General features: G+C 41.7%; 1 protein-coding gene across 1 annotated transcript in view; it reads left to right on the top strand.

The window, feature by feature from the left end:
- Positions 1-25524, top strand: part of SUSD1 (sushi domain containing 1) — a 136170-nt gene that overhangs the window by 77687 nt on the left and 32959 nt on the right. The window contains exons 11-12 of the mRNA XM_044940451.2: positions 17086-17177; positions 19496-19682. Coding sequence (XP_044796386.2) covers positions 17086-17177; positions 19496-19682 — 279 coding nt within the window. The remainder of the gene's footprint in view (positions 1-17085; positions 17178-19495; positions 19683-25524) is intronic.

The raw sequence follows: 25524 nt of genomic DNA, 5'->3' as shown, positions 1-25524 counted from the left end.
TTCTGGGAACATCAGGGAAGCCAGCATGGCTGGAGCAGAGTGAGTTGGAGAAAGTGGCAGGAGATGCAGTCTCTAGCTTGAGTTTAATGAGGGGGTCATGCTGCCAGGTTGAGAAAGTGAGACTATTGTTATCTCCTCCTTTGCAAGGTCTACAGTGAGTATAATCGACCGTGGGACATGTCAGCCTCTATGGGTCACTAAGCAATTGGAAGTCCACCCCCCGTGAGTTTCAACTTAATTTGGGAAATCTTTTTTCATAAAGTTACTTGGATTCCATCTGACCTTAGGCTGCTCATCTGCTGTAGGGGGAGGAAATCTGCTCTCTCTGAACATTTTGGAACTTTGCCTATGGTGGCTCCAGATCTTTCTTGTTATCTATCCCACATATTTAGAACCTTGTATTTTCATTTCTCCTTCAGGCCCTGTTTCTCCCACCCTCCACTGTTGCTAAAGATCTTGATCTGTGTAGTGAAAGAGCCTCCTTTCTCTGTAAGCAGGGCATGCATATCTATAGAAGGAAACTCTTCAAGTGAAACGCATTGTCTTAAACAGAAATGGGCTCTCTGACATGGAAAACAAACTTACGGTTGCCAGAGAGGGACAGCAGGCGGCAGGTGGTGTGTTTAGTTGCTAAGTTGTGCCCGACTCTTTTGCAACCACAGTGACCGTAGCCTGCCAGGCTTCTCTGTCCATTGGATACTGGAGAGGGTTGCCATTTCCTTCCCCAGGGGATCTTCCCGACCCAGGGATTGAACCCATGTCTTCTGCATTGGCAGGTGGATTCTTTACCACTGAGCCATCTGAGAAGCTCCAGTGGGGGCAAGGGGCAGAGATAAATGAAGAACTTGGGATTAACATATACACGCTGCTATATATAAGGTAGGGCTTCCCCGTTGGCTCAGGTAAATCTAGAATCTTTACCTGATTCTAGGTAAAGAATCTGCCTGCCAATCAGGAGATGCAGGAGACTGGGATTCAGTCTCTGGGTTGGGAAGATCCCCTGGAGAAGGAAATGGCCCTCAGTATCCCATGGACAGAAGAACCTGGCAGGCTACAGTCCATAGGGTCGCTAAAGTCAGACCCAACTTAGCCACTAAACAGCAGCAGCAACAACATGTATAAGGTAGGGAAACAATGAGGACCTACTGTAGAGCACAGAGAACTGTATTCAATATCTTGTAATAACGTTTAATGGAAAAGAATTTGAAAAGTATATATATATGTGTGTGTGTGTGTACGCAGAGTCGGACACGACTGAGCGACTGAACTGAACTGAATTGATATGTATATATATACATATATATATATATAAACTGTATATTTGAATCACCTTGCTGTACACTTGAAACTAACACAAAATTGTAAATTAACTATACTTCTATATACAGAAAGGAGGGTACATGCCAAATGGGGAGAAAAGTACTGCAATAAACTCATAGTCATTAAAAAAGAAAGAAAGAAAGAAATGTAATGTCTTGCAACACAGTCCCAACTTCCTGCTCTTTTCTCTGAATTTCTCTGTCCCCAGAAACCTCCCAAGAATTGTTCTAATCCAAATGACTTCCTATTATTGAATGCCTTGCTTCTGAGTCCTGCTTCCTGGTTAAGAGGTTTCCTTTGTCTTTCCTGGAAAATTACCCTCCTCTGATCCTTGGGCTGCTGTTGAGTTTCTGGAACTTGTGCTTTCATTGGACTGATGTGGTCAGGAAGTCTCCTAGGTTAGTGGTTTTTCACCCAAACCCCACCTTTCCTTAGAACTGAATTTCTAAGACTTGAACTGCCCGTGTTTCTTTGATGGGAACTGAAGCACTCCTTCCTACCACCCTTTCCTTTACTGCGTTGGGAGGGATAATCCTCCAGTGTTCGAGGGTTTCCTAAGTGTTCCCTTCTGCTCTGTCAGGCTAGCTGAGTGGTAAGCTTTCAACCTTCCATGCCAGCTGTTTCTATTCCTTCTCCTTCCCCAGGCCTGGCTAATACCTTTTGCTATAGATTAGTACTTACCTTCTCTATATTTGCTTTTTGTTTCCGTACTTCGATGTTTGTTCTCCTAACATATAACTTTGTATTCTACCTGTGAGGTCTTCATAGAGCAAGAGCGGTGCCTTGCCTCAGTCAGTGTTCAAATACATTCTTCCCACCTTCCCTCTTGTTAGGAGGTATTTATTTCTGTTCAGTTCAGTCTATGACCTCAGCCTGGGCCTGATCAAGGGTCAGGCACCCTGAATCCTCCTTACATCTCTGCTTTCTGCTCCTTCTTTTCAAGTTTTAAATCCGTGTATTTCCCGGGCAGACTTTCTTGTAGTCTGTGCCATACCTGGTGTTTCAGCTGTAAGAACAATGTCACCTGGAAACTCACTTAATGATGCATAAAGAATCCTACACTGATCTTTCTAGTCTTTCTCTTATTAAAAATGTCACATTTTCTGTAGCTACATAGTACCACAACTCCAGTTACTGAAAAGTTCTCTATTAGTGCTTACACTGGGTTACCTATTTACAACTGTCAGAGGACCCTTCTTGATAGAATAATACTTAACTCTGATCCCACCTTTTGGGGGATCATTTTGTTTTTTCTTCAGAATAGTCCCTTTATTCTTCTCTTTGATGATTTTCAGGCATTTCCCTGACCTAGTGAGTATTTCTGCCTTTTCTAGTCTCTTTAGAGCAGTTACATTTGGATATATCTCCTTTTCCTTATTGTAGTTTTCTAGCTGGGATAATAACATTGTACAGGAGATAGTAATCAAAACCATCCCCAAGAAGAAGAAATTCAAAAAGGCAAAATGGTTGTCTGAGGAGGTATTACAAATAGCTGAGAAAAGAAGAAAAGCAAAAAGCAAAGGAAAAAAGGAAAGATATAAGCATCTGAATGCAGAGTTCCAAAGAATAGCAAGGAGAGATACAAAAGCCTTCCTCAGTGATCAATGCACAGAAATAGAGGAAAGTAATAGAATGGGAAAGACTAGAGATCTCTTCAAGAAAATTAGAGATACCAAGGGAACATTTCATGCAAAGATGGGCACAATAAAGGACAGGAATGGTATGGACCTAACAGAAGCAGAAGATATTAAGAAGAGGTGGCAAGAATACACAGAAGAACTGTACGAAAAAGATCTTCATGACCCAGATAACCATGATGGTGTGATCACTGGACTAGAGCCAAACATCCTGAAATGTGAAGTCAAGTGGGCTTTAGGAAGCATCTCTATGAACAAAGCTAGTGGAGGTGATGAAATTCCAGTTGAGCTATTTCAAATCCTAAAAGATGATGCTATGAAAGTGCTGCACTCAATATGCCAGCAAATTTGGAAAACTCAGCAGTGGCCACAGGACTGGAAAAGGTCAGTTTTCATTCCCATCTCAAAGAAAGGAAATGCCAAAGAATGCTCAGACTACCACACAATTGCACTCATCTCACACTCTAGTAAAGTAATGCTCAAAATTCTCCAAGCCTGGCTTCAACAGTATGTGAACTATGAACTTCTAGATGTTCAAGCTGGATTTAGAAAAGGGAGAGGAACCAGGTATCAAATTGCCAACACCCACTGGATCATTGAAAAAGCAAGAGAGTTCCAGAAAAACACCTACTTCTGCTTTATTGACTATGCCAAAGCCTTTGACTGTGTGGATCACAAGAAACTGTGCACGATTCTGAAAGAGATGGGAATACCAGACCATCTTACCTGTCTGCTGAGAAATCTGTATTCAGGTCAAGAGGCAACAGTTAGAACTGGATCTGGAACAACAGACTGGTTCCAAATCAGGAAAGGAGTACATTAAGGCTGTATATTGTCACCCTGCTTATTTAACTTATATGCAGAGTACATCATATGAAATGCTGGGTTGGATGAAGCACAAGCTGGAATCAAGATTAGTGGGAGAAATATCAATCACCTCAGATACGCAGATGACACCACTCTTATGACAGAAAGTGAAGAAGAACTAAACTAAGAGGCTAAAGGCTAAAGAGCCTCTTGATGAAAGTGAAAGAGGAGAGTGAAAAAGTTGGCTTGAAACTCAACATTCAGAAAATGAAGATCATGGCATCTGGTCCCATCACTTCAAGGCAAATAGATGGGAGAACAATGGAAACAGTGACAGATTTTATTTTGGGGGGCTCCAAAATCACTGCAGATGGTGACTGCAGCCATGAAATTAAAAGACACTTGCTCCTTGGAAGAAAAGCTATGACCAACCTAGACAGCATATTGAAAAGCAGAGACATTACTTTGCCGACAAAGGTCCGTTTAGTCAAAGCTATGGTTTTTCCAGTAGTCATGTGAGAGTTGGACTATAAAAAAGCTGAGCACCAAAGAATTGATGCTTTTGAACTGTGGTGTTGGAGAAGACCCTTGGACTGCAAGGAGATCCAACCAGTCCATCCTAAAGGAAATGTCTTGAATATTCATTGTAAGAACTGATACTGAAGCTGAAACTCCAATACTTTGGCCGCCTGATGGGAAGAACTGATTCATTGGAAAAGACCCTGATGCTGGGAAAGATTGAAGGCGGGAGGAGAAGGGGGCAACAGAGGATGAGATGGTTGGATGGCATCACTGACTCAGCGACATGAGCTTGAGCAGGCTCCAGGAGTTGGTGATGGACAGGGAGGCCTGGCGTGCTGCCTGCAGTCCACAGGCTCACAGTCACAGTTGGACGCAACTGAGCGACTGAACTGAACCGAATATGATTTCAAATTTTCTTCTCCTCCTTCACTTTATTCCATTTTCTCCCAATATTGTCCCATTTGCAAGATGCAAACTTCTTCTGTAAACTGATTTCATTCCTTTTTCAGAGCTTGAGCAAATCTCATCTTTAGAAAGAAAGGGTTCTAGCCAATACCATTTATGACTTTTCCTCAGCACTTGAGTTTGTAATAATCCCACTGGATCTTATCCCCTTTTCAACCAGGAAGAATCCCTGCTCTAGAATCCCCAGGCTGTTGTTGTTGTTCAGTTGCTAAGTCGTGTCCGACTCCTTGTGACCCCTGGACTGCAGGGGTCCAATGCAGTCCTCCACGCTGCATGTCTGGAGGCCTCCCTGTCCTTTACTGTCTCCCAGAGTTTGCCCAAGTTCATGTCCATTGAATTGATGATGCCATCCAACCATCTCATCGTCTGTTGCCCTATTCTTCTGCCTTCAGTCTTTCCCAGCTCAGGGTCTTTTCCAGTAAGTTGGCTCTTTGCATCATGTGGCCAAAGCATTGGAGCTTCAGCTTCAGCATCAGTCCTTCCAACAAGTAGGATTGGAAGGACTGATGCTTTAGGATTAACTGGTTTGATCTTCTCAGTCTGGGGCTCTGTAAAACAATCCAGAGCAATTTGAGAGCCTGTGGTGTTGGGGTGACTCCTGAGCCTGTAGACAAACCATGGGTTCAGTCTTTTCTCAGATCTCTTCATTCTGAACAAGATAAAGAGAGACAGAATTTGGGGCAGCTAATCTCCTGCTTGCTAATGTCTGGCTGTCCCAGATGCCCTCTAAAATCTATCAAAATCTCCCACTAATGATCTTTTTGTGCTTCACAAACTTTAGCTAACACAAGAATCACCTGAAGAGCTTATTAAAGCATAGGTTCCTGAACTCCAACCTAGAGGTTCTGACTCAGCAGGCCTAGAGCACAGACCTCAAAATTTCATTTCTAGTAAGTTTCCAGGCCTTGCTGATGCTGCCAGTCCATGTTTTGAGCAGCACTGCTCTAACCACACAAGCTACTTGGCTACTTCTGAGCAAATTAAAACCTTTACTTAGAAGAAAAGACATGATAAAGAAAAAGATCTCCCCCCGAAAAAGTGGTGGACAAGATAATTCAAAGTGCTCATGCCTAAGAAACTCACACATTTTGCCTGATATGTGAAGTTTTCCTGGTAGTTGAATATCTATCAATACCCCATCTAATTATTTTTTTAACGTGGCTACACCAAGTCTTCGTTGTGGTGCATGGGCTCTAGCTCCCTGGTCAGGGATGGAGCCCAGGCCCCCTGCACTGGGAGCATGGAGTCTTAACCACTGGACCACCAGGCAAGTCTCAGTGCTTGATCTATTCTTGCAATTCTAGTATAGAGACCAAGAGCCTCCATCTCTCCTGGTGGTGCTTTGCTCCCGGGTGGTGGCTCTTGTCTTGATATAACCTCAGTGTATTCACATGTTGCAGGTAGAAGAGCAGGACTCTTACCTACCCCACTTCTGCAGACTGACACATGAAAAGTAAAGTATCGACTTTATTTGCCTAAGCAAGTTCCCAGGAATTACCCCAACATAGTTCTAGTAAGAGTGATACTAGAGAATGAGGCTTAGATATGTGTGGCAAAATGGGGTTTCCTACTGTCTTTCCCCCTGGAAGTTTGGGTAGTTGGGTCTGCACAGGGACCCTTGCCTGCCTTACCCACCCAGTCTCAGGCTGATGATCCGAGAAGAAGGAGTGCGCAGAGACCAGTTACTCACTTCTTGGAAACGAGTTACACATGTCCCTTGCACCTGAGTCTAGGCAGGTCCTAGACAGCAAGGATCTGCTTCTTTGGGCAGTGACCTATGACATATGAACTCCACCCACTAGGAAATGTGACCGAAGGAATAGTAGCCCTCTTCTTACCTGTCAGATTACATATTACTGTTCATTCCTTGAGGATTAGTGAGTAGGGAGTGGAGAGAGGCCATAATTGTTCTTTCTTTTGTAAAAATCAGGAGACAGGTAACTAGCAAGCTTTAACACACATGACCTCTGTAATGTTAGAGAGTTGATTGGGAAAGATCCATTCTAGTTCTAGGAGTGTAAGTTAGGAAAGTAACTCTAAGTTCCTCCAAATTCATGTATTTCAACATCCAAATTTCTTGACTGATTTCTTTACCATTGTTATTACATTTATCTGTTCAATTCTGTGTTTTCATTGATATATACAACTTATTCATAGAGTAAGAGTTTATTATTGGTGTCAAATTATTTGTGTCAAATACTTATCCTGTTTTATCATTTTTTTTAATTTGTTTATGATGTCTTTGATGTATAAAGGTTTTAGGTTTCTATGCAGTCCAATTGATTGATCTTTCCTTTGTGATTTATTGTATTAATGTTAAATATAGATTTTTTTCAAACAATAGTTTTTATTTATAGTCCATCTTTTCTTTCTAGGACTGAAAGTAACCTGCACCATAGGGAAAGTGTTAGCTGCTCAGTTGTGTCAGACTCTTTGCGACCCTATGGACTGTAGCCCGCCAGGCTCCTCTCTTGGTGGGATTAATCTGGCAAGAATACTGGAGTGGGTTGCCATTTCCTCCTCCAGCAGATCTTCCCAACCCAGGGATCGCACCTGGGTCTCCCACATTGCACACAGATTCTTTACCATCTGAGCCACCAGGAAAGCTAAGTGACCTGCATGGGTATGTAAAATAAGTAGGTAACCTAAAGAAGAATGTAAAACAAACTCAGGGACCTAAAAAAGATGTCAGAATAAGGCTAAGAATAATTCATATCCTTATAATCTATTTACTTTTTCATCAGTGGCTCGCACATTTAGGTTTAAGTTTTCAACCCATCCAGTCAGGAAGGAAGCCATTACATGATTTATAAGGTTACAACAAATGGTGTTTTTGGAAAGAAGTAAAGTTATTTTCAGCATATAGAAATTTCTGATTCAGGGGGGTGGTTCATAAGTAATTCAGTGTTTGAGCAGCATTTTATGATTTTATGATGCTGTTTCTTACATTGCCCCTCAACATGGCTCATTGTATTTTCAGTTCAGTTCAGTTCAGTTGCTCAGTCGTGTCTGACTCTTTGCAACCCCATAAATCGCAGCACAGCAGGCCTCCCTATCTATCACCAACTCCCGGAGTTCACTCAGACTCACGTCCATCAAGTCGGTGATGCCATCCAGCCATCTCATCCTCTGTTGTTCCCTCCTCCTCCTGCCCCCAATCCCTCCCAGCATCAGGGTCTTTTCCAATGAGTCAACTCTTTGTATTGTATTTTAGAAAAGCACGATTCATTGTGGAGTGGGCAAGGAAAGGTGCCTTAGAAATGCCTGTGCTCTGCTGATCTGACTTGATTCAGGGGTATGATTAGGTTAGTTCAGATTATTTGGAGGAATGAACTAGAGTCCATGTTTTTCAGGAAATGTTTCCTGAATATTGCTGCTCGATAAATGATGGGGCCCATGTGTTCAGATGGTTCTGTCTCATCCATCCCTAGGAAACAGTTGATCTGTATTGCCAGTTGAATTACAAGGATCTGTGCCTGAAAAGAAGGCTACCTGCCTCCATTATAGGGCTAAGCCAAGTCTAGGGAGCTAAGCTAAGGGAAATGTACAGATCTGCCCTCCATGGTTGAATCTCAATTCCTGTCCTTACAATGTGATCCCATACTTTTAGCCTGAAAATATCATGGTAGTTGTAACTAGATACCAAATTTGTCTTAAGAAAAATTTCAGCAAAATAATGAACTCTCAACTTTGAAGAATGGTTATATCCTTCTAAGACAAACTGAAATGTACATCAAGGACAACTAAAATGATACCCTATTTATAGAGTTATAGAAGGGCAATAAAAACAGTAACTGTGCTTTCCAGATAGTTGATTTGTAGCCATTTTTTTTCTTGGCAATATTTACTTTGAAAAACCAACTGTCTATTTAGGCTGCTCCTAATTAGAGGTTTAAAACGGAATCATTTATGACTAAGAGAATGCTGGTTTTTCTGTTCTCTTTAGAAGAGGGTTGCTTGCATTTAGTTACTTCTAAAATAGTGCTGGTAAATTTTTAAAAGTATCTAAAAAAGAGGAACAGGCCACTTTTCCTCTATTCCCTGGTAGAATGCCTGATTGATGAAGTGGCTTACGATAGCAGGTTTTCTAATAGCATGCGTAATTTGGGATCTCTTGGGACCTTATAAAACTTCCCCTGTAACTGATTGCTGTTCACAGAATTGAAGTCCAAACAAAAGATAGTAAAGACTGCAAATAATTTAACCTGGTTTCTGATATTTTTCCACAAAATGATAAATATTGTAATAACATTTCTGGGTGGAAAAGGTATGTCTGAAGTCAGCCTGCTTCCTTATAAGCCATCAGCCTGAGAAACTCATACTTGCCGTTGGCCAAGCCAAAAATCAGCATATATTTTGCATGGAATAGCCAGTCATCTGTAATATGCCAAAAATGGAGAGAGAAAATGGTTGTTCTTTATAAGATAATGACATTGTAGATCCAACTAGGTAGAACCATACTCAGAGGATAAATAAAGATGAATAAGTTCTTTGGAATTGGAGCTCATCATTAAATGGACTTTAAATGGCTCTAGATGCAATGGGTTCATCTCATTCTTCCGTTTCAGGGCCACCATATTCTAATCGTGTATACAGACAAAGAGGCTCCAAGGCTCTCTCCTTGGCTGAAATCAGACAAAAGACCACTTACTTCTTAGTTTACCCTATCCATTAATACAGTACAAAGGAAACCGAACTACTTGATGTTCTTTTTTCTTTTCATTTCCTTGTGACTTTTAAATTAGATATAATTTCACATTTCTCTCTCTTGTTCTCTCTTTCTCGTCCCTTTTCCTGAAATAAATCCCACTTGGTCATTAGTACATTATTTTTTTATATGGCATTAGATTCTGTTTCTTACTTTTCTTTGAGTATTTTTGCACCAATATTCATAAGTGATGTGAATTTATAGTTTTCTTTCTTCTTCTGCACTATCCTTATCAGGTTTAGACATTAGTATTTTCCTTGTTTCATAAAAAGAATTTGGAAAATTTCCTTCATCATCACAATTTATGAAGCATTTGGACTATTAAGTAGAATTCCTTTGGGTAACAGTCCAGGCCTAGGGATTTTCTGTGTTAGTTCCTTGATGATGGTTTCAATTTTTTTTTTTTTTTAATGGACATTGGTATGTTTCAGCTTTTAATGTCTAATGGAGGCCATTTTGGTAAACTGTGTTAGGAATTACCGATTTTATCTGTTTTCAAAATTTATTTGCATGGTGGTCTGCAAAAGTAACTTTTTGAATTTTCTTTTATTTCAAAGATTATTTCTCCTTTTACTTGATTTTTTCCTTTTTATTTTCTAGCTGATTAGTTAGCAGTTTGTCTATTTTGATAAGTATTTTCAAAAAGTCAAGAATTTTTTTTTTTATTAATTAGATCTACTATTTGTTTTCACAATTAGATCTATTCCACATCAGGGATTAGCAAAGTATTGACCGTGGGCCAAATCTGGCCTGTCATCTGATTTTTATTGGAACACAGTCAAGTCATTTATTTATATATTGTCTGGTTGCTTTCGTGCTACAAAGCCAAGATTGAGTAGTTGTAACAGAAGCGTCTGGTCCAGAAAACCTAAAATATTTACTATTGGACCCTCTACAGAAACATTTCCTGACTCTTGCTCTACATCATTAATTTCTGCTCTCATATTTCCTGTATCTTTTCTTATGCTTCCTTTTGCTTTATAAAAGTGGTTGTAGTTTATCTGTATTCTTCTATTTTGGGTTTTCTTTTGACTTATAGGGGCTTCCCTTGTGGCTCAGCTGGTAAATAATCCGCCTGCAATGTGGGAGACCGGGTTGGGAAGATCCCCTGGAGAAAGGAACGGCTACCCACTCTAGTTACTGGCCTGGAGAATTCCATGGACTGTATGGTCCATGGGGTTGCAAAGAGTTGGGCCTGCCTGAGCGACTTTCACTTTGACTTAATCGGATCGTACCTTCTCCCTGCATTTCTTTTTCCTGTCACCGCATAGTTTCCAAAGGATACCTATTCCTTCCTTTTTATCCTCTGCTTTTCCAGAAGCAATACCTTTCTCGTTCAGTTGCCAAGTTGTGTCTGACTCCTTGCGACCCCGTGAACTGCAGCACACCAAGTTTCCCTGTCCTTCACCATCTCCCAGAGTTTGCTCAAATTCATCTCCACTGAGTCACTGATGCCATCCAACCATCCCATCCTCTGTTGCTCCCTTTTCCTCCTGCCCTCAATCTTTCCCATCATCAGGGTCTTTTCCAATGAGTCGGCTCTTTGTATCAGGTGGCCAAAGTATTGGAGCTTCAGCTTCAGCATCAGTCCTTCCAGTGAATACTCAGGGTTGATTTCCCTTAGGATTGGCTGGTTTGACCTGAAGTCTCATAGATTTTTCTTCTTTTGCTTGTAGTTAGTACTCTGATATGCCGGGTCTCTTTTTCAGTATTTTCACCCTTAAGGTGAAATTCCTCTTTCTGGGAGTGACTCTGACTCATGATTGGGCCCTTTGCTTCCCTCTTCTCTTTCACAGGGCTCCTCTAGTGCCCCCTCACTCTCTAGAATGATGTGTGGGCAATTGAGAGATAGCTTTGCTGGAGTTTGCTATTCGTTTTTTCATAAAAGGTGATTTAAAGTTTGCAGTTTTCTCTTTCTTCCAGTGGTGATGGCAGCATTGGTTTTATGCTGTTCTGTTTGCTTTTCCAGTTGATCTGAAGTATATTTTGGAGAATGTATGGAGAGATTTGAACTTAAGGGGCCACCACTATCAGTGAAGTAATTGGAATGCTAGTCTTAATGAACTCTTTTTTGAAAATTTATTTCTGGTTGTGCTGGGTCTTTGCTGCTGCACAGGCTTTTCTCTAGTTGCGGCAAGCGGGGGCTACTCTTCCTTGCAGGGCACGGGCCTCTCATTGCAGAGGCTTCTCTTGTTGTGGAGCATGGGCTCTAGAGTTTGTGGGCTTCGGAGCACAGGCTCAGGAGTCTGGTGCACGGGCTCAGTTGCTCTGTGGCAAGTGGGATCTTCCCGGATCAGGGATCCTACCAGTGTCTCCTGCATTGGCCGGTAGATTCTTCCCCGCTGAGCCACCAGGGAAGCCCTGTAATAAACTCTCTAAGTGCTAACTTTCCGCCTCCATATCTCTGCTCTCCTGCCCTTTCTTCTACCTGGAAACCTCACCCCTCTTCTTCAGTTCCTATATTCCCTTCTTTCACGATCCCCTCAACTGAAAGTACATGTTCTTCTTTCTGAATCTTTTCCAGGAGGAAATATTGGGAGGAGTTTGGCACAGTTACTCTGGAGTCAGGTTATCTAAGTTCAAATCTCAGATCTGCTGTTTTCAATCTCTGTGCCTTTAAGCAAGTTATTTAACCTCATGTAGCTAAACTGCCTTAACTTTAAAAATGGGAATAAGGTTATGGATTTGTTGTGAGACTAAATGGGTTAATGCACATGGAAAACCAGCATAATATGTGATACGCAATAAGCATCTATCAAATGTTAACTGTGACTTAAATTTATCTTATGACATTTATTATATACTCCTTTATATTTTTGTTACATTGATATAGTGTGTAACTTCTCTTCTTGATTAAATACATATTAAGGGCAGGAACCATGTCTCATTCAGAGTACTTGTATTCCATTTGGTTAATATATCAGGAAGGGGCTTCCCTCATAGCTCAGCTGGTAAAGAATCCACTTGCAATGCAGGAGACCTGGGTTCCATCTCTGGGTTGGGAAGATTCCCTGGAGAAGGGCATGGCAACCCACTCCAGTATTTGTCAGGAGAAGCCCATGGATAGAGGAGCCTGGCAGGCTATAGTGCATGGGCTGGACATGACTGAGCAACTTGCACACTCCCAGTATATCAGGTGCTTAGATTTCCTCATACTTCTGACTGCTTACATTTTAACAGTAGGGAATGCCATGGTCACCACTGTCCTGGACACTAGGTATACAAAGATGAATGAGACATGGTGTTTCATAATACACACATGCATGATTATACATACATAGTAATATAATGCATAAAGTGTAGTTTGAAGTTGCAGGGAACTCTGGGAGCCCTGAGAAAGTAATGACTGATTTTGCCCGGAGTTGCTTGCCTGCATTAACAAAGCTGAAACATAATTTCTAAGAATCTGATGAACTAAGAGTCAAAATTTTTCCTCTCTGAGTCATTCTTGCAGGTCTGGTTTTTCAGCTTCAGGCTTCTAGCTTAGATTGGCCCTTTGGGTGGGGAAAGGAGAGAGAGAAGGCAGAGTGACCACTGAAAGTGCAGCAGAGAATGGGCATTTGAATGAGAGACCGGGCATGTATAATACTTAATAGAGCAAAGGATCAGAGAGTGGGGCAGGACAGGATTCAGCATGAGCTGCCTTCTACTGGGGATCCTTTTCCACTCCAAGTGAGCTCAGCAGGGATTCAACCTACCTTTAGTTCAAACCGTGAGCTCCTGGGATGGAAAGAAGGGAATCTAGAGAGAGTCACTCTCTGACCAGCATGGACCTAAGCTTAACCGGTGAGACGTTTCCTGTGAACAGAAGGAATTGTGGACCTACCATTACGTAACATTACAGTTGTTTGTGGCATGCAGGATCTAGTTCCCTTCCCAGGGATTGAACCCGGGCCCCCTGCCTTGGGAACACAGTCTTAGCCACTGGACCACCATGGAAGTCCCAAGATTATATTTTAAGATTTATTTTTTCACTTGTTTATTTTCTGCCTTTCTCACTAGAATGAATTCCATTAGGTGCAGGGACTATGTTTTCTCACCACTTTATCCTGCTCCAAAGCATGCCTGGCACGTGGTGAGAACTTTCTAAATAGTCACTGAATGAAGGAGTAAACTTATTCCAAGAAGGACCATGGAATCACCTTTGGAAGTACATTCCGCTGGTAGATTACTTGGTGGAGAATTGGTATCTGCACTTTCCTATCTTTTCATTCAAGGATGTGGCATTTTTCTCTTTATTGTTTTCTTTCATGTCCTTCAGAGAAAAAAAATCTTCATGTTGTTGCCAAAATCTTGACTCCCTGTCCAACTGATGCCAAATAGAAATATGGAGGCAGAGTTTGGAGAAAATAAAAAAGTAGATTTATTCTTTGCCAGGCAACGGGGAAGCACAGTAGGCCAGTGCTTCAGGAGCTGTGCCCTGCTCTCTGGGAGACAGGGAAAAAATTTTATATCCTAATGAATGTTTTGCCTTTTTTTTGGTAAAATTTCAAAATGGCTACAGCCGCCGGGTCTGGTGTCTCTGAAGTTATCAACCTGTGACCTTTTTGAAATGTAGAATGCTACAAGAGAAGAATGCCAGGTGCAGAGTATAGTTTATATGGAATCAGAGAGTAATTAGTTTTGTTTAGCTCTGTGAAGGACAAATCTAGCTACAAGTGTTTGTAGTAACAGCTAAAGAATAATCAAGATTGCTTACCTCTTTTAGGCTTATTTATGCTGTTTCCCCAGCTTGTTCATTGTTTCCTTATTTTCCTTGTTTATCAGGAAAGAGAAGTCTCATGTCTGTTTAAGAAAAGTATTATTTCGATTTTCCTGCCACAATGTAAGTCTTGGACATTTCTACTTAGATTTATTTCTAGTAATTTGAAGTTTGTTCATGGTTTCTTCTCTTATGAATAGAGATCTTTTAATTTTTCTGTTTTATTTGTGGTTTCAGTTTACTTGTGTGAGCAGGCCTGTGTTCATCCTGGGGGCTCAAAGGGAGAATCCATTTCCTTGCCCTTTCTGGTTTCTAGAGCCTGCCTATATTCCTTGGCTTGTGGCCCCATCCTCATTCTTTAAAGCTCCTCAGTTTAACCTTAAATTTCTCTCTGGCTCTGATCTTGTCTCCTTCTTTTAAGAACCCTTGTCACTGCATTGAGCCCATCTGAATAATCCAGGATAATCTTCCACACTGTAATTACATTTGCAAAGTCTTTATGCCATTAAGGTAACATGATACAGATTCTAGGAACTAGGATGTGGACGTCTTTGGAGGGACCATTATTTGGCCCACCATACTTGTTCTTGCAGATATGTAGAAAACTGTTAGTTTTTCTATGTTCTTACCTTTGGGTGCACTTTGCCAAATTCCTATTATTTGTTTTTCTATCGTATATTTGTTTTTTAGTTGATTCTTTTTGATTCACTAGCAGTTGCATAATTTGATCCCTTTCTTTCTGGCATTTATAGCTCATCTTTTCATTGCCTAGGTCTGCATTGTCTAGAATCTCCTGAGTATAGAGGAACTTGACAAGGTTACAAAAGAGTCGGACATGACTCAAGGGCTAAACAACAACAAAAGGGCTAAATAGCAGCTGTCAGGCCATGCATCCTTGGATTGTTCTTAACTTTTCTAGAAATCGCTTCATTGTTTTACCACTAAGTATGGTGTTTTCTAATAAACACTCTTTTAAATCAGCGAGTTTCTATCAAATTAAATCCTAGTTTATGAAGATTTCTAGAAAGGAATGTCCATTAAAAGTATTAACCATTATGATTATAAAAGTGACTGTATGGTTTTTCTCTTTTGATCTATTAATGTCTTTCCTAATAATGATCACAGAGAAGGCAATGGCACCCCACTCCAGTACTCTTGCCTGGAAAATCCCATGGATGGAGGAGCCTGGTAGGCTGCAGTCCATGGGGTCACACAGAATCAGACACGACTGAGCAACTTCACTTTCACTTTTCACTTTCATGCATTGGAGAAGGAAATGGCAACCCACTCCAGTGTTCTTGCCTGGAGAATCCCAGGGACGGGGGAGCCTGGTGGGCTGCTGTCTATGGGGTTGCAAAGAGTCAGACATGACTGAAGTGACTTAGCAGCAGCAGCAGCAATAATGATCATCTCTGTATTCCTGGAGTAAATCTCCCTTGTTTTTAGTATACTGCTCTTTGAATGTATTGCTGACTTCTATTTGCTATTATTTGATTTTGTATTTTTGTATTTATATTTATAACTGAGTTTGGCATAGCATGTTTAGTTATTGGTTGTGCCATTTTTTATAGCTTGGGCATTGTCAATTATCCGGTCCTACTGAATGAATTGGAAACTTGCTACCTTTTTGTACGATCTGGAACTGTTTAAATACTATTAAAATTATATATGTTTTGAAAATTTAAGAAGTGTGAGTTTCCTGGAACCACTACTATTTATCTCTAAAACCATCTTCTATACCTAGTAGTGAGATTGCCTTATCCTGAATCACCTATACTTTCTTCCCTACTTTGTCTTACAACATTTGAAGTAAAGCTTGTGACCTGTGGAACAGGTTTTCTTCGGGCAAAGCTGCCCAGTCCATAAAAAGGGGTCACGTCCATTGGCTTGGCTTCTTTCAAAGGAACCTGTTAATTGAGGGGGTTACACAATAGGGTTGGCTCTCATGAGATTTTCTTTTTTTTCAGGTGCTTTGGGAGTTGTCTTTATCACATATTAATCATCACAGTGTTCCTATGAAACTTCTTAGCAAGTCTGATATATTGTTTTCAGTTTAGGGACAGGGATCATCTTTGAAGGAAGTAACCTCTGATACCAGAGTTTTGAATAACTAGTCTTTATTTGGGGCTTCCCTGGTGGCTCAGGCAGTAGAGTCTCCTGCAATGCAGGAGACCCAGGTCTGATCCGTGGGTCAGGAAGATCCCCTGGAGAAGGGAATGGCTACCCACTCCAGTATTCCTTCCTGGAGAATCCCATGAACAGAGGAGTCTGGTGGGCTACAGTCCACAGAATCACAGAGAATTGGACACGACTGATCGATTAACACTTTCACAGTCTTTATTTTAAAAGCTTGAAGAATGTGCCTCTATATTACACAGCACCAGATCTGAACTATCTTTTGGATTGATTACCATGACATTGAGCAGAGACCAACGAATGGTTCTTTGGTAATAAAAGATGAGGAAGCCCAAACCAAGAGGGACCATTCCCCGCTTTCCATCATGAAAAGCCTGACTGTTTGAGGTGGCCTTTTTTATTTCCTCAGGGAGCAATTATCAGTTCTCTGCTGAAATGTTGCTCTCAGCTCAGAATTTCAAACTGGTGCTTTTTTGTCTAAATGAGGTTTGTCCAAGGCAAAGACAATGAGTTTTAGCTTAGGAAACCAAGGGAATTTGCAGTGAATAGACACATAATTTTTAAGAAGGATCCTCTGATTGGGTATCTTTTGGTCATGAATCTTTCATCAGGACTGAGTTTACAGGAATATAAAAGTGGGATTTCTTGGACTGCTACCACTAGTTTCTAAACTGAAATAGTGCAGAAGGCATCCTCTTGTAAATGCTTATCTTTGGAAGATTGTTCAATCAGAAAGTAGTATTTTGGTATAAGGTGTAAGTTGATTTCTCATTCTTTTCCTCTTGCAGTAAAACAAACCATCAGTAACATTTCAATATTTAATGAAACCTGCTTGAGATGGAGAAGTATGAAGACAGCTGATATAGAGGAGATGTATTTAGTAAGTTACTGAAACTTATTCTTTTTTTAGGTGTTTGTCTTGTGTGAGAGGTTCAAAAAATATTAACAACCCCCCCCCAAAAAAAAACCCACTTATATAGCTTCCATAATCAATGAAAGATTTATAGTTACAAACACAATAAGAAGCAAGAACCATATAAGCCAGGAATCCCACTGCTGAGCAAATACCCTGAGAAAACATCATTCAAAAAGATACGTGCACCCCAATGTTCATTGTAGCACTATTTACAGTAGCCAGGGCATGGAAGCAACCTAAATGTCCATCAACAGAGGAATGGATAAAGATGTGTAACATACATACAAAGGACTATTACTCAGCCATTAAAAAAGCAAAATAATGCTATTTGCAGCAACATGGATGGATCCAAAGATTGTCATACTGAGTGAATAAGTCAGACAGAGAAATACAAATATCATATGATATCATTTATATGTGGAATCTAAAAAAAAAAAGTTACTAATGCCTATTTGCAGGTACTAATGCCTGTCAGACATGGAGAACAGACTTGTGGATTTAGCAGGGGAAGGGGAGGGTGGACTGAATTGAGAGAGCAGCATTGAAATATACACATTAGCATATATAAAACAGATAGCTAGTGGGAAGTTGCTGTATAATAAAGAAGGCTCAACCCAGTACTCTGTGACAACCTAGATGGGTAGGATGGCGTGGAGTGGTGGGAGCGAGCTTCAAGAAGGAGGGGACATGTGTATACTTACGGCTGATTCACGTTGTTGTATGGCAGAAACCAACACGACATTGTAAAGCAATTATCCTCCAGTGTGAAAAAAGGGTACAAATGAACTAGAGGTAGGGGATAAGAGAGGGAGGGATAAATTGGGAGATTGGGACTGACGTGCGTGCGTGCTAAGTCACTGCAGTCGTGTCTGACTCTGTGGGACCCTGTGGACCGTAGCCCACCAGGCTCATCTGTCCGTGGGAGGTACTTGTAACAGAGAAGCAAGTCATTCATTCCAGTATTCTCCAAGCAAGAATACTGGACTGGGTTGCCATGCCCTCCTCCAGGGGGTCTTCCCAACCCAGGGACTGAAGCCACATCTCTTACGTCTTAGTGCCACCTGGGAGGCCCAGGGACTGGCATATACATACTACCATATATAAAATAGAGAACTGGTAAGAGCCTAGGGTATAGCACAGGGAACTCTACTCAATACTCTCTAATAAGCTGTATGAAAAAGAATCTTTAAAAAGTGGATATATGTATGCGTATAACTGATTCCCTTTGCTGTGCACCTGAAATTAACACAACATTGTAAATTAACTATACTCCAATAAAAATTAAAAACATAAAATAAAAACAATGCAATTCTTAGAAAAAAAGAAGAAGAAGCACGAAAGTGGGCATTTCTGCCACATGTTTGAAGTCAGAGACTTTGGGGATTGATGAGAAAGACATGAGAGTTTCTCTGTGTCACATAGTCTGACACAGAGCCGAGGTTCAGGCAGTATCCATGGAAGGAAGCCAGTGACTTTTCATGGGTGTGTGTCTCTCTGCACCAGTGCCTCTGATAAGGGTCTGAATGTGTTGCCTAGAGAGTCAATGGGGAACTTTTAAAGCTAAATATGTTTGTAGCAAAGGTACAGACCATGGGATGAGCTGCTGCTAGAAGAAATTAAGTAGGAAGAAAAGTGGATCTATTGGTCCAGATGCTGGGAATGTCAGAAGGTGGTGAGAGGGGAGAAAAACCCTTCCCAGGTCTTACCAGAAACCGGCTAGGAGTAGCCTAACGCACACCCTGCTCTGGAAAAGCCTTAGTTCAGATTATTATTTTTTTTCTTTTTCCTAGAAAATTGTTCTCTGGCCTTCCTTCTTCAGTTTTGCCAACAGGCTTTCTCACTGGGCATGTGCCATTATGTGTGTGGGAACAAAAAATGAGAAACTCGTCAGTTTCAGGGCCTGATGTGCATTTTGATTTAAAAATATATTTATTTTACTGATGATATTATAATTATGGACTTCCCAAATATTTATAGTATTACAGCTCTACTTGTATTTCATATTTGTTTTCTCAGACTTTAAACTTTTTATTTTGTGTTGGGGCATAGCCTATTGACAATGTTCTGGTAGTTTCAGGGGAACAGCAAAGGGACTCAGCCATTCATATACATATATGCATCCTCTCCCAAACCCTCCTCCCATCCAGGATACCACATAATGTATTTCACATTTTAGAGGAACTTTAGAATGGAGAGCAAGAGTGCTCATGAGAAAAAGTAAGTATCCAGGCATTCAACCTTTCAAGCTAGTAATTTACCTGGTGAACTTTTCTATGTTTCAGGTCCACATTTGGGGCCAGAGATGGTATCAAAAAGGATTTGCCCAGGAAATGATATTTAATATCACTGCCAGCAGTCAGACTCCTGAGACGTGTTTGGACCTGAGTCCAGGTACCAACTACAGTGTCAGCATCCAGGCTTTGTCCTCCGAACTTCCTGTGGTCATCTCCCTGACAACCCAGATAACAGGTAAATCTTGAATAACAGCATTTGGCCGAATGAAATCGCCGCAGAGCTGTATAGGCTCAAACAAAGAGGCACACTATTACTTTTTATCATTATATGATGAACTTTAAGAGAATGAGGAAGAATGATATGAAGATTGGAGAGAGGTTCTCAAGGGACTTCCCTGAAACTATAATGTTTTATTTCTTAAAAGATATCTAAAACAAAGTAGCAGCATTGAATAAATCTGGGGAGTGTATCCATGAGTGTTGGTTACATTCCTTCTGGATATTTGAACTATTTCATCCTTAAGAAGAATTTGTCCTCTGACTGTTTCTTTCTCAGTAACGTATTTGTGATTCTGTTACAAGTACCTTAAGAGTGGGTTACCCTCCGGGGGAGAATGACTGGCAGTCCCGCTCTAGTACCCTAGAAAATCACTTTCCACTCATTTTCTCATCTCGCCTCAAATCTGTGATGGTGTCCTCCAGCCCCCCAACACACACACTCTGAGCTAATTATCAGAGTATTAGTTTCTTGTGTCTTATTTCCCTGATAAATTAGAAGTAATCAGGTGAGGACTTCCTACTCCCAAAGTCTCCCAGGGCTGCCTGCAGGCAGAACCTATATTTTATCTTCTCTCTTGGTCCCAACTCTCTTGCCCCCGTCTTCCCTTAATCCTGCCATCCCTTCTTGCCTCGTCTGTTCCCCCAGTAAAGAATGGGTCCTACCACTGTCTTGGCAGGCTGTCATGTCTCCTTTTTAAATGCAAACAAAGATAGACACACTTCTTTGGATGCCATATTCCCTGCAGCTGCTCTGTCTTTCCCCTGTTGCAGTGAAGCTCCCTGCAAGAATGTTGTGGAGATGCCGCATCCTTACCTCCTCTTCTGTCTTTGTTTCCAGTCCAGAGGCATTTGTTCTCAATGCTTTACTGGGAGTGTCTCTATCTTGCAAAATCCGCTGGCCAATTTTATTCTTATCTGATTTTCTCTACAGCATTTGGCATCCCCTCCTTGAAACACCTTTTCTCTTGGCTTTTGGATCCTGCTGCCTCGCTGGCTGCTCTTTCCCGGTCTGTTCCACCAGTTCCATCTACTTTAATGTTGCCCCGCCCTTTGCCTTCTCATCCCTTTACTTCATTATCTACCCTTTCTGCCTCTGTGATCTCTACCAGTCTCATGGCTACAAACAATACCTGTATTTTGACAATCCCCAAGTATCTGTCCTAGTCACATTCTCTCCTCTGAGCTCCATATATCTACCTGTCTCCAATATCCTATTTGAACATTTAATAAGCAAGACCAATAGAACTTTTGATTTCTGATCTTTGTCTTTACCCCACAAATCCATTTTCCACCCAGGCTTCTCTGTCTCAGTTATGGGCATTCCTATTCACTGACTGCTCAAGCCATAAAGTAATTGTAATTGATTCTGCTTCTCCCACCAGTTTCTAGCCCTTAACAAGCTGGCTTGTTCCTGAAATAAACATGAATCCAACCACTTCTACCCCCTTTGCCTTTGCAACTAGCAGCTTAATCCAAGCTAGCAACTTCTTGCTTGGACTCCTGCAATAGCTTCTAGATCTTCTCCCTGCTTCCACAGTTGCCTGTCACCTGCTGCGGTCTTCATCTTCACCAGAGCTTTAAAAAGATCATTCAAGGGATTTCCCGGGCAGCCCAGTGGTTAAGACTTTATGCTTCCAGTGTAGGGGATGTGGGTTTGATCCCTGGGAGCTAAAATCCCATGCGTTGCACAGCGCAGCCAAAAGATTAAAAAAAATTTTTTTAATTGAAATAAAAAATATTTAAGAAGATCACTCAAAGTGTCATACTCAGTGAAGTAAATCAGACAGAGAAAAACAAATATGTAATGTTCCTTATATGTGGAATCTAAAAAATGGTACAAATGAACTTATTTACAAAACAGAAATGGAGTCACAGATATAAAAAACAAACATAGTTACTGGGGGGAAAGGACGGGCAGGATAAATTGGGAAATTGGGATTGACATATACACACAACCATGTATAGAGCTTCCCTGATAGCTCAGTTGGTAAAGAATCTGCCTGCAATGCAGGAGACCCCAGCTTGATCTCTGGGTTGGGAAGATCCCCTGGAGAAGGGAAAAGCTACCCACTCCAGTATTCTGTCCTGGAGAATTCCATGGACTGTATAGTCCTTGGGGTGGCAAAGAGTTAGACACGACTGAGAGACTTTCCGGAGAAGGCAATGGCACCCCACTCCAGTACTCTTGCCTGGAAAATTCCATGGACGGAGGAGCCTGGTAGGCTGCAGTCCATGGGGTCGCTAAGAGTCGGACACGACTGAACGACTTCCCTTTCACTTTTCACTTTCACGCATTGGAGAAGGAAATGGCAACCCACTCCAGTGTTCTTGCCTGGAGAATCCCAGGGACGGGGGATCCTGGTGGGCTTCCGTCTATGGGGTCACACAGAGTCGAACACGACTGAAGTGACTTAGCAGTGAGAGACTTTCACTTTCACAACAATATATAAAATAGATAACAAATAAGGACCTATTGTATAGCACAAAGAACTCTACTCAATACTCTGTAATGACCTGTATGGAAAAAGAGTCTTAAAAAAGAGTGGATATATGTATATGTAAAACTTATTCACTTTGCTGTACGCCTGAAACTAACACAACATTGTAAATTGACTATATTCCAATAAAAAATTAATAAAAAAAGAAAAACATTCACATAAGAACATGTCATCCCCAGCTCAAAACTGTCTGATGAGTTTGCCTTAGTGTTGGAATAGAATCCATGTGCCTGACCATGGAACATGTAGTCTGGCCCTTGCCTACCTCACTGACCTCATCTTCCTCCGCCCTCTCTCTTTCTCTCTAAGCATCAGCTGCCTCCCTACCTTCCTTGCTATTTCTCAAACGGGTCAGACTTGTTTTTGCATCCAGGTCTTTCCATCTGGTGCTTACTCATCCTGAGGTACTCTCTCCACATGTCATTGTTGTGTAGACACTAAGTCGTGTTTGATTCTTTTGTGACCCCATGGACTGCAGCCTGCCAGGCTCCTGACATGGGATGTCCCAAGCTAGAATACTGGAGCTGGTGGCCATTTCCTTCTCCAGGGGATCTTCCTGGCCCAGGGATCAAAGCCACATCTCCTGATTGCAGGCAGATTCTTTACATCTGAGCCACCAGGGAAGCCCTATCACTCAGGTTTCTTCTCAGATTCATCCTTTCAAAAATCACCTCCCCATCACCACCCCATCACGCTCTATCCATTTCCTCTGTTTGAATTTCTTCACAAAACTCATTTCAGAACTTGTATTTCGAATTTTATTTGTTTGTTTTCTTTTCCCCTACTAAAATAGGAGCACTCTGATGGCAGAGATTTTTGTCTGTGTGTTCTGCCTTGAATCCCCAACACATAAGGATCGTGCTAGCCCACGTAAGGACAATGAGAGCATAGCAAAGAAATATTTTTGCAGTGAACACATATGAAGACTAATCTCCAAATGGCCAGCGGGTGGTATTGGCATTGAGAAAATGCCTGGTTAGTTAATGAAAGCTTTAGACCAAAAAAGAATTCACCAGCTGGTGAGTTGGAAGGAAATGTTCAATTTGGGCATTTCTTCCCATGGTGATTTATCAAGATGAATAGCTATTCAGTCTCCTACTCATTGGTCCTTCTCCTGTTTGGATGTTTTGCATTGCTGATTCACATTAGCATTTCATATGTTTTGATTTGGGAGAGAGAGTTTCATCTTGGTGAGCCTCATTTATACCTTGTTTTGTACATGAAACACAGCCTGGTAGCTCACACACCCTGTATCTGTGCTCATGGCCACCAGGGGACACTGTTGAGCTGTTTGAATTCATTGAGACCCTGCCTTCTTGTTTTCCGTATCTATCCCGCTTTAAAGAATTTGCAATTTTAAACAAGTGTGAAAGTTCTAAGCAAACAAACAAGAGAAAAACAGACCCCAAGCCCTCTCTTTAATGAAGAACAGATATGCTTCGTTGCCTAAGATGTGACTCTTTTAGTAAAATCGTAAAATTTGAATTTTACCAGAAATGGGAGGCAAGGGGTTTGGACCTGGAATACGCAGCAGCTGGTTTCCCAGAAGAAAAGTGCATGGAATTTCCATTCTGAGTGTCTTACGTTAAGTTAAATCTTGCTGATGGGAACAAGATGAAAGCATGCGCTTTAAATATATTGCTGACCTCAGGGGAGAATGAAAGGTTTTGGAATGTTGAAGGACAGAGGCAAGTGTTGCAGTGAAAACAAGAGGGTGCTGGTGAGAAGGGTGGTGAGATGAGAGGAGAGTGCAGTGCTTCTGACTCATGGCCCACATGCTTCCGCAGGCAGCCTGTTGATGGGAATTCCTCAGAATAGCCCCACCATTCATTCATACACCCTTTAGGTCAAGGGGAAGAATGAACGTTCATCCTTGATGTAGACCCAAAGGCTTAAAGGAGCTGTCACACACAGGTCATGCTGTTTTCTGTTGTTGTTGCTCAGTTACTCAGTCATGTTCAACTCTTTGCGACCTCATAGAGGTCACATGCCAGGCTCCTGTGTCCTCTGCTCCCGAATTTGCTCAGATTCATGTCCATTGAGTCAGTGATGCTATTTAACCATCTCATCCTCTGCCACCCAATTCTTCTGCCTCCACTCTTTCCCAGCATCAGGGTCTTTTCCAATGAGTTGGCTCTTCACATCAGGTGGCCAAAGTATTGGAGCTTCAGCTTCAGTCCTTCCAATGAATATTCAGGATTGATTTCCTTTAGATTTGACTGGTTTGATCTCCTTGCAATCCAAGGGACTCTCAAGAGTCTTCTCCAACACCACGGTTCAAAAGCATCAGTTCTTCAGTGCTCAGCTTTTTTTATGGTCCAACTCTCATATCTGTACATGACTATTGGAAAGACCATAGCTTTGACTATATGGACCTTTACTGGCAAAGTGATATCTCTGCTTTTTAATATGCATCTAGGTTTGCCAAGTCAAAAAACTTATAGGCAAAATTTTCTTCTTAGAGAGAGGAGAGAACCAGAGAGGGAGAGGTGGAGGGAGGGGGGAAGAGAGGAGGAAAGAGAGAGAGAAAGCCAGTACCTGCAGGTAGATATTATTCGACACAATGCAGTGATCATCTGTGGTTGAATGGTCATAATGGAACCAAGAGTGCTGGAAGAGAAAAAGGAAACAAATATGTAAAAGAAATAATTTCTTCCTGAGTCTATCCTCAGTGCCAAGACTGGCAACATACACGAGAACTTCCCCATCTCTGTATTCGTAATAAGGAAAAGAGAATGCACCTTTTCAGATGTTCAGGAGAGTCACTGAAAACACAGGTGTGTCCCAGGTTTTATTGGACTATCCCTTTCACAGAGAGGTCCATCCAGGATAGCTCTGATTCCTGCCACAGGACTAGGGACCACTGCCCGCACCTCTGACCCCTCGTCTCTCACTGTTGTGTCCTCAGGAAAGGACCATGCGGGACCAGGTGTCTTGAGTTCTCCTGATGTGGGCTTCTCTTCCACAGACCATCTAAGGACTGTGAACTCCTGTGTCCGCAGTGAGGGCTTCATCTCCGCAGGCTGGATGCGGGGCACCACCCTGGCTCCTGCTGGCCTTCATCCCAGCTGTTTCCCTCTTTGTCCAGGCTCTCTCAGAGTCTTTCATGGACACAGATTCATTGATGTCTGAGGTCCTCATGTTAGGTCAGCCCAGGATGAAGGCACATATGTCCTTCCATACCTCCAAGGGTCAACTGTTCCTCTAGTCCCCAGAAATCTCCCCGCCACTTTCTAGCTTCAGATCAACCCTCAGCCCCTTAAGGAAATGACTGTTTGGGGATGGATGTCTCCCCACTCT

Source organism: Bubalus bubalis, chromosome 3 (assembly GCF_019923935.1).
Source record: "Bubalus bubalis isolate 160015118507 breed Murrah chromosome 3, NDDB_SH_1, whole genome shotgun sequence".
NCBI classification, from domain to species: Eukaryota; Metazoa; Chordata; class Mammalia; order Artiodactyla; family Bovidae; genus Bubalus; species Bubalus bubalis.
Note: the sequence above shows the minus strand (reverse complement) of the source record. Positions and strands in the feature narration are given on the sequence as shown.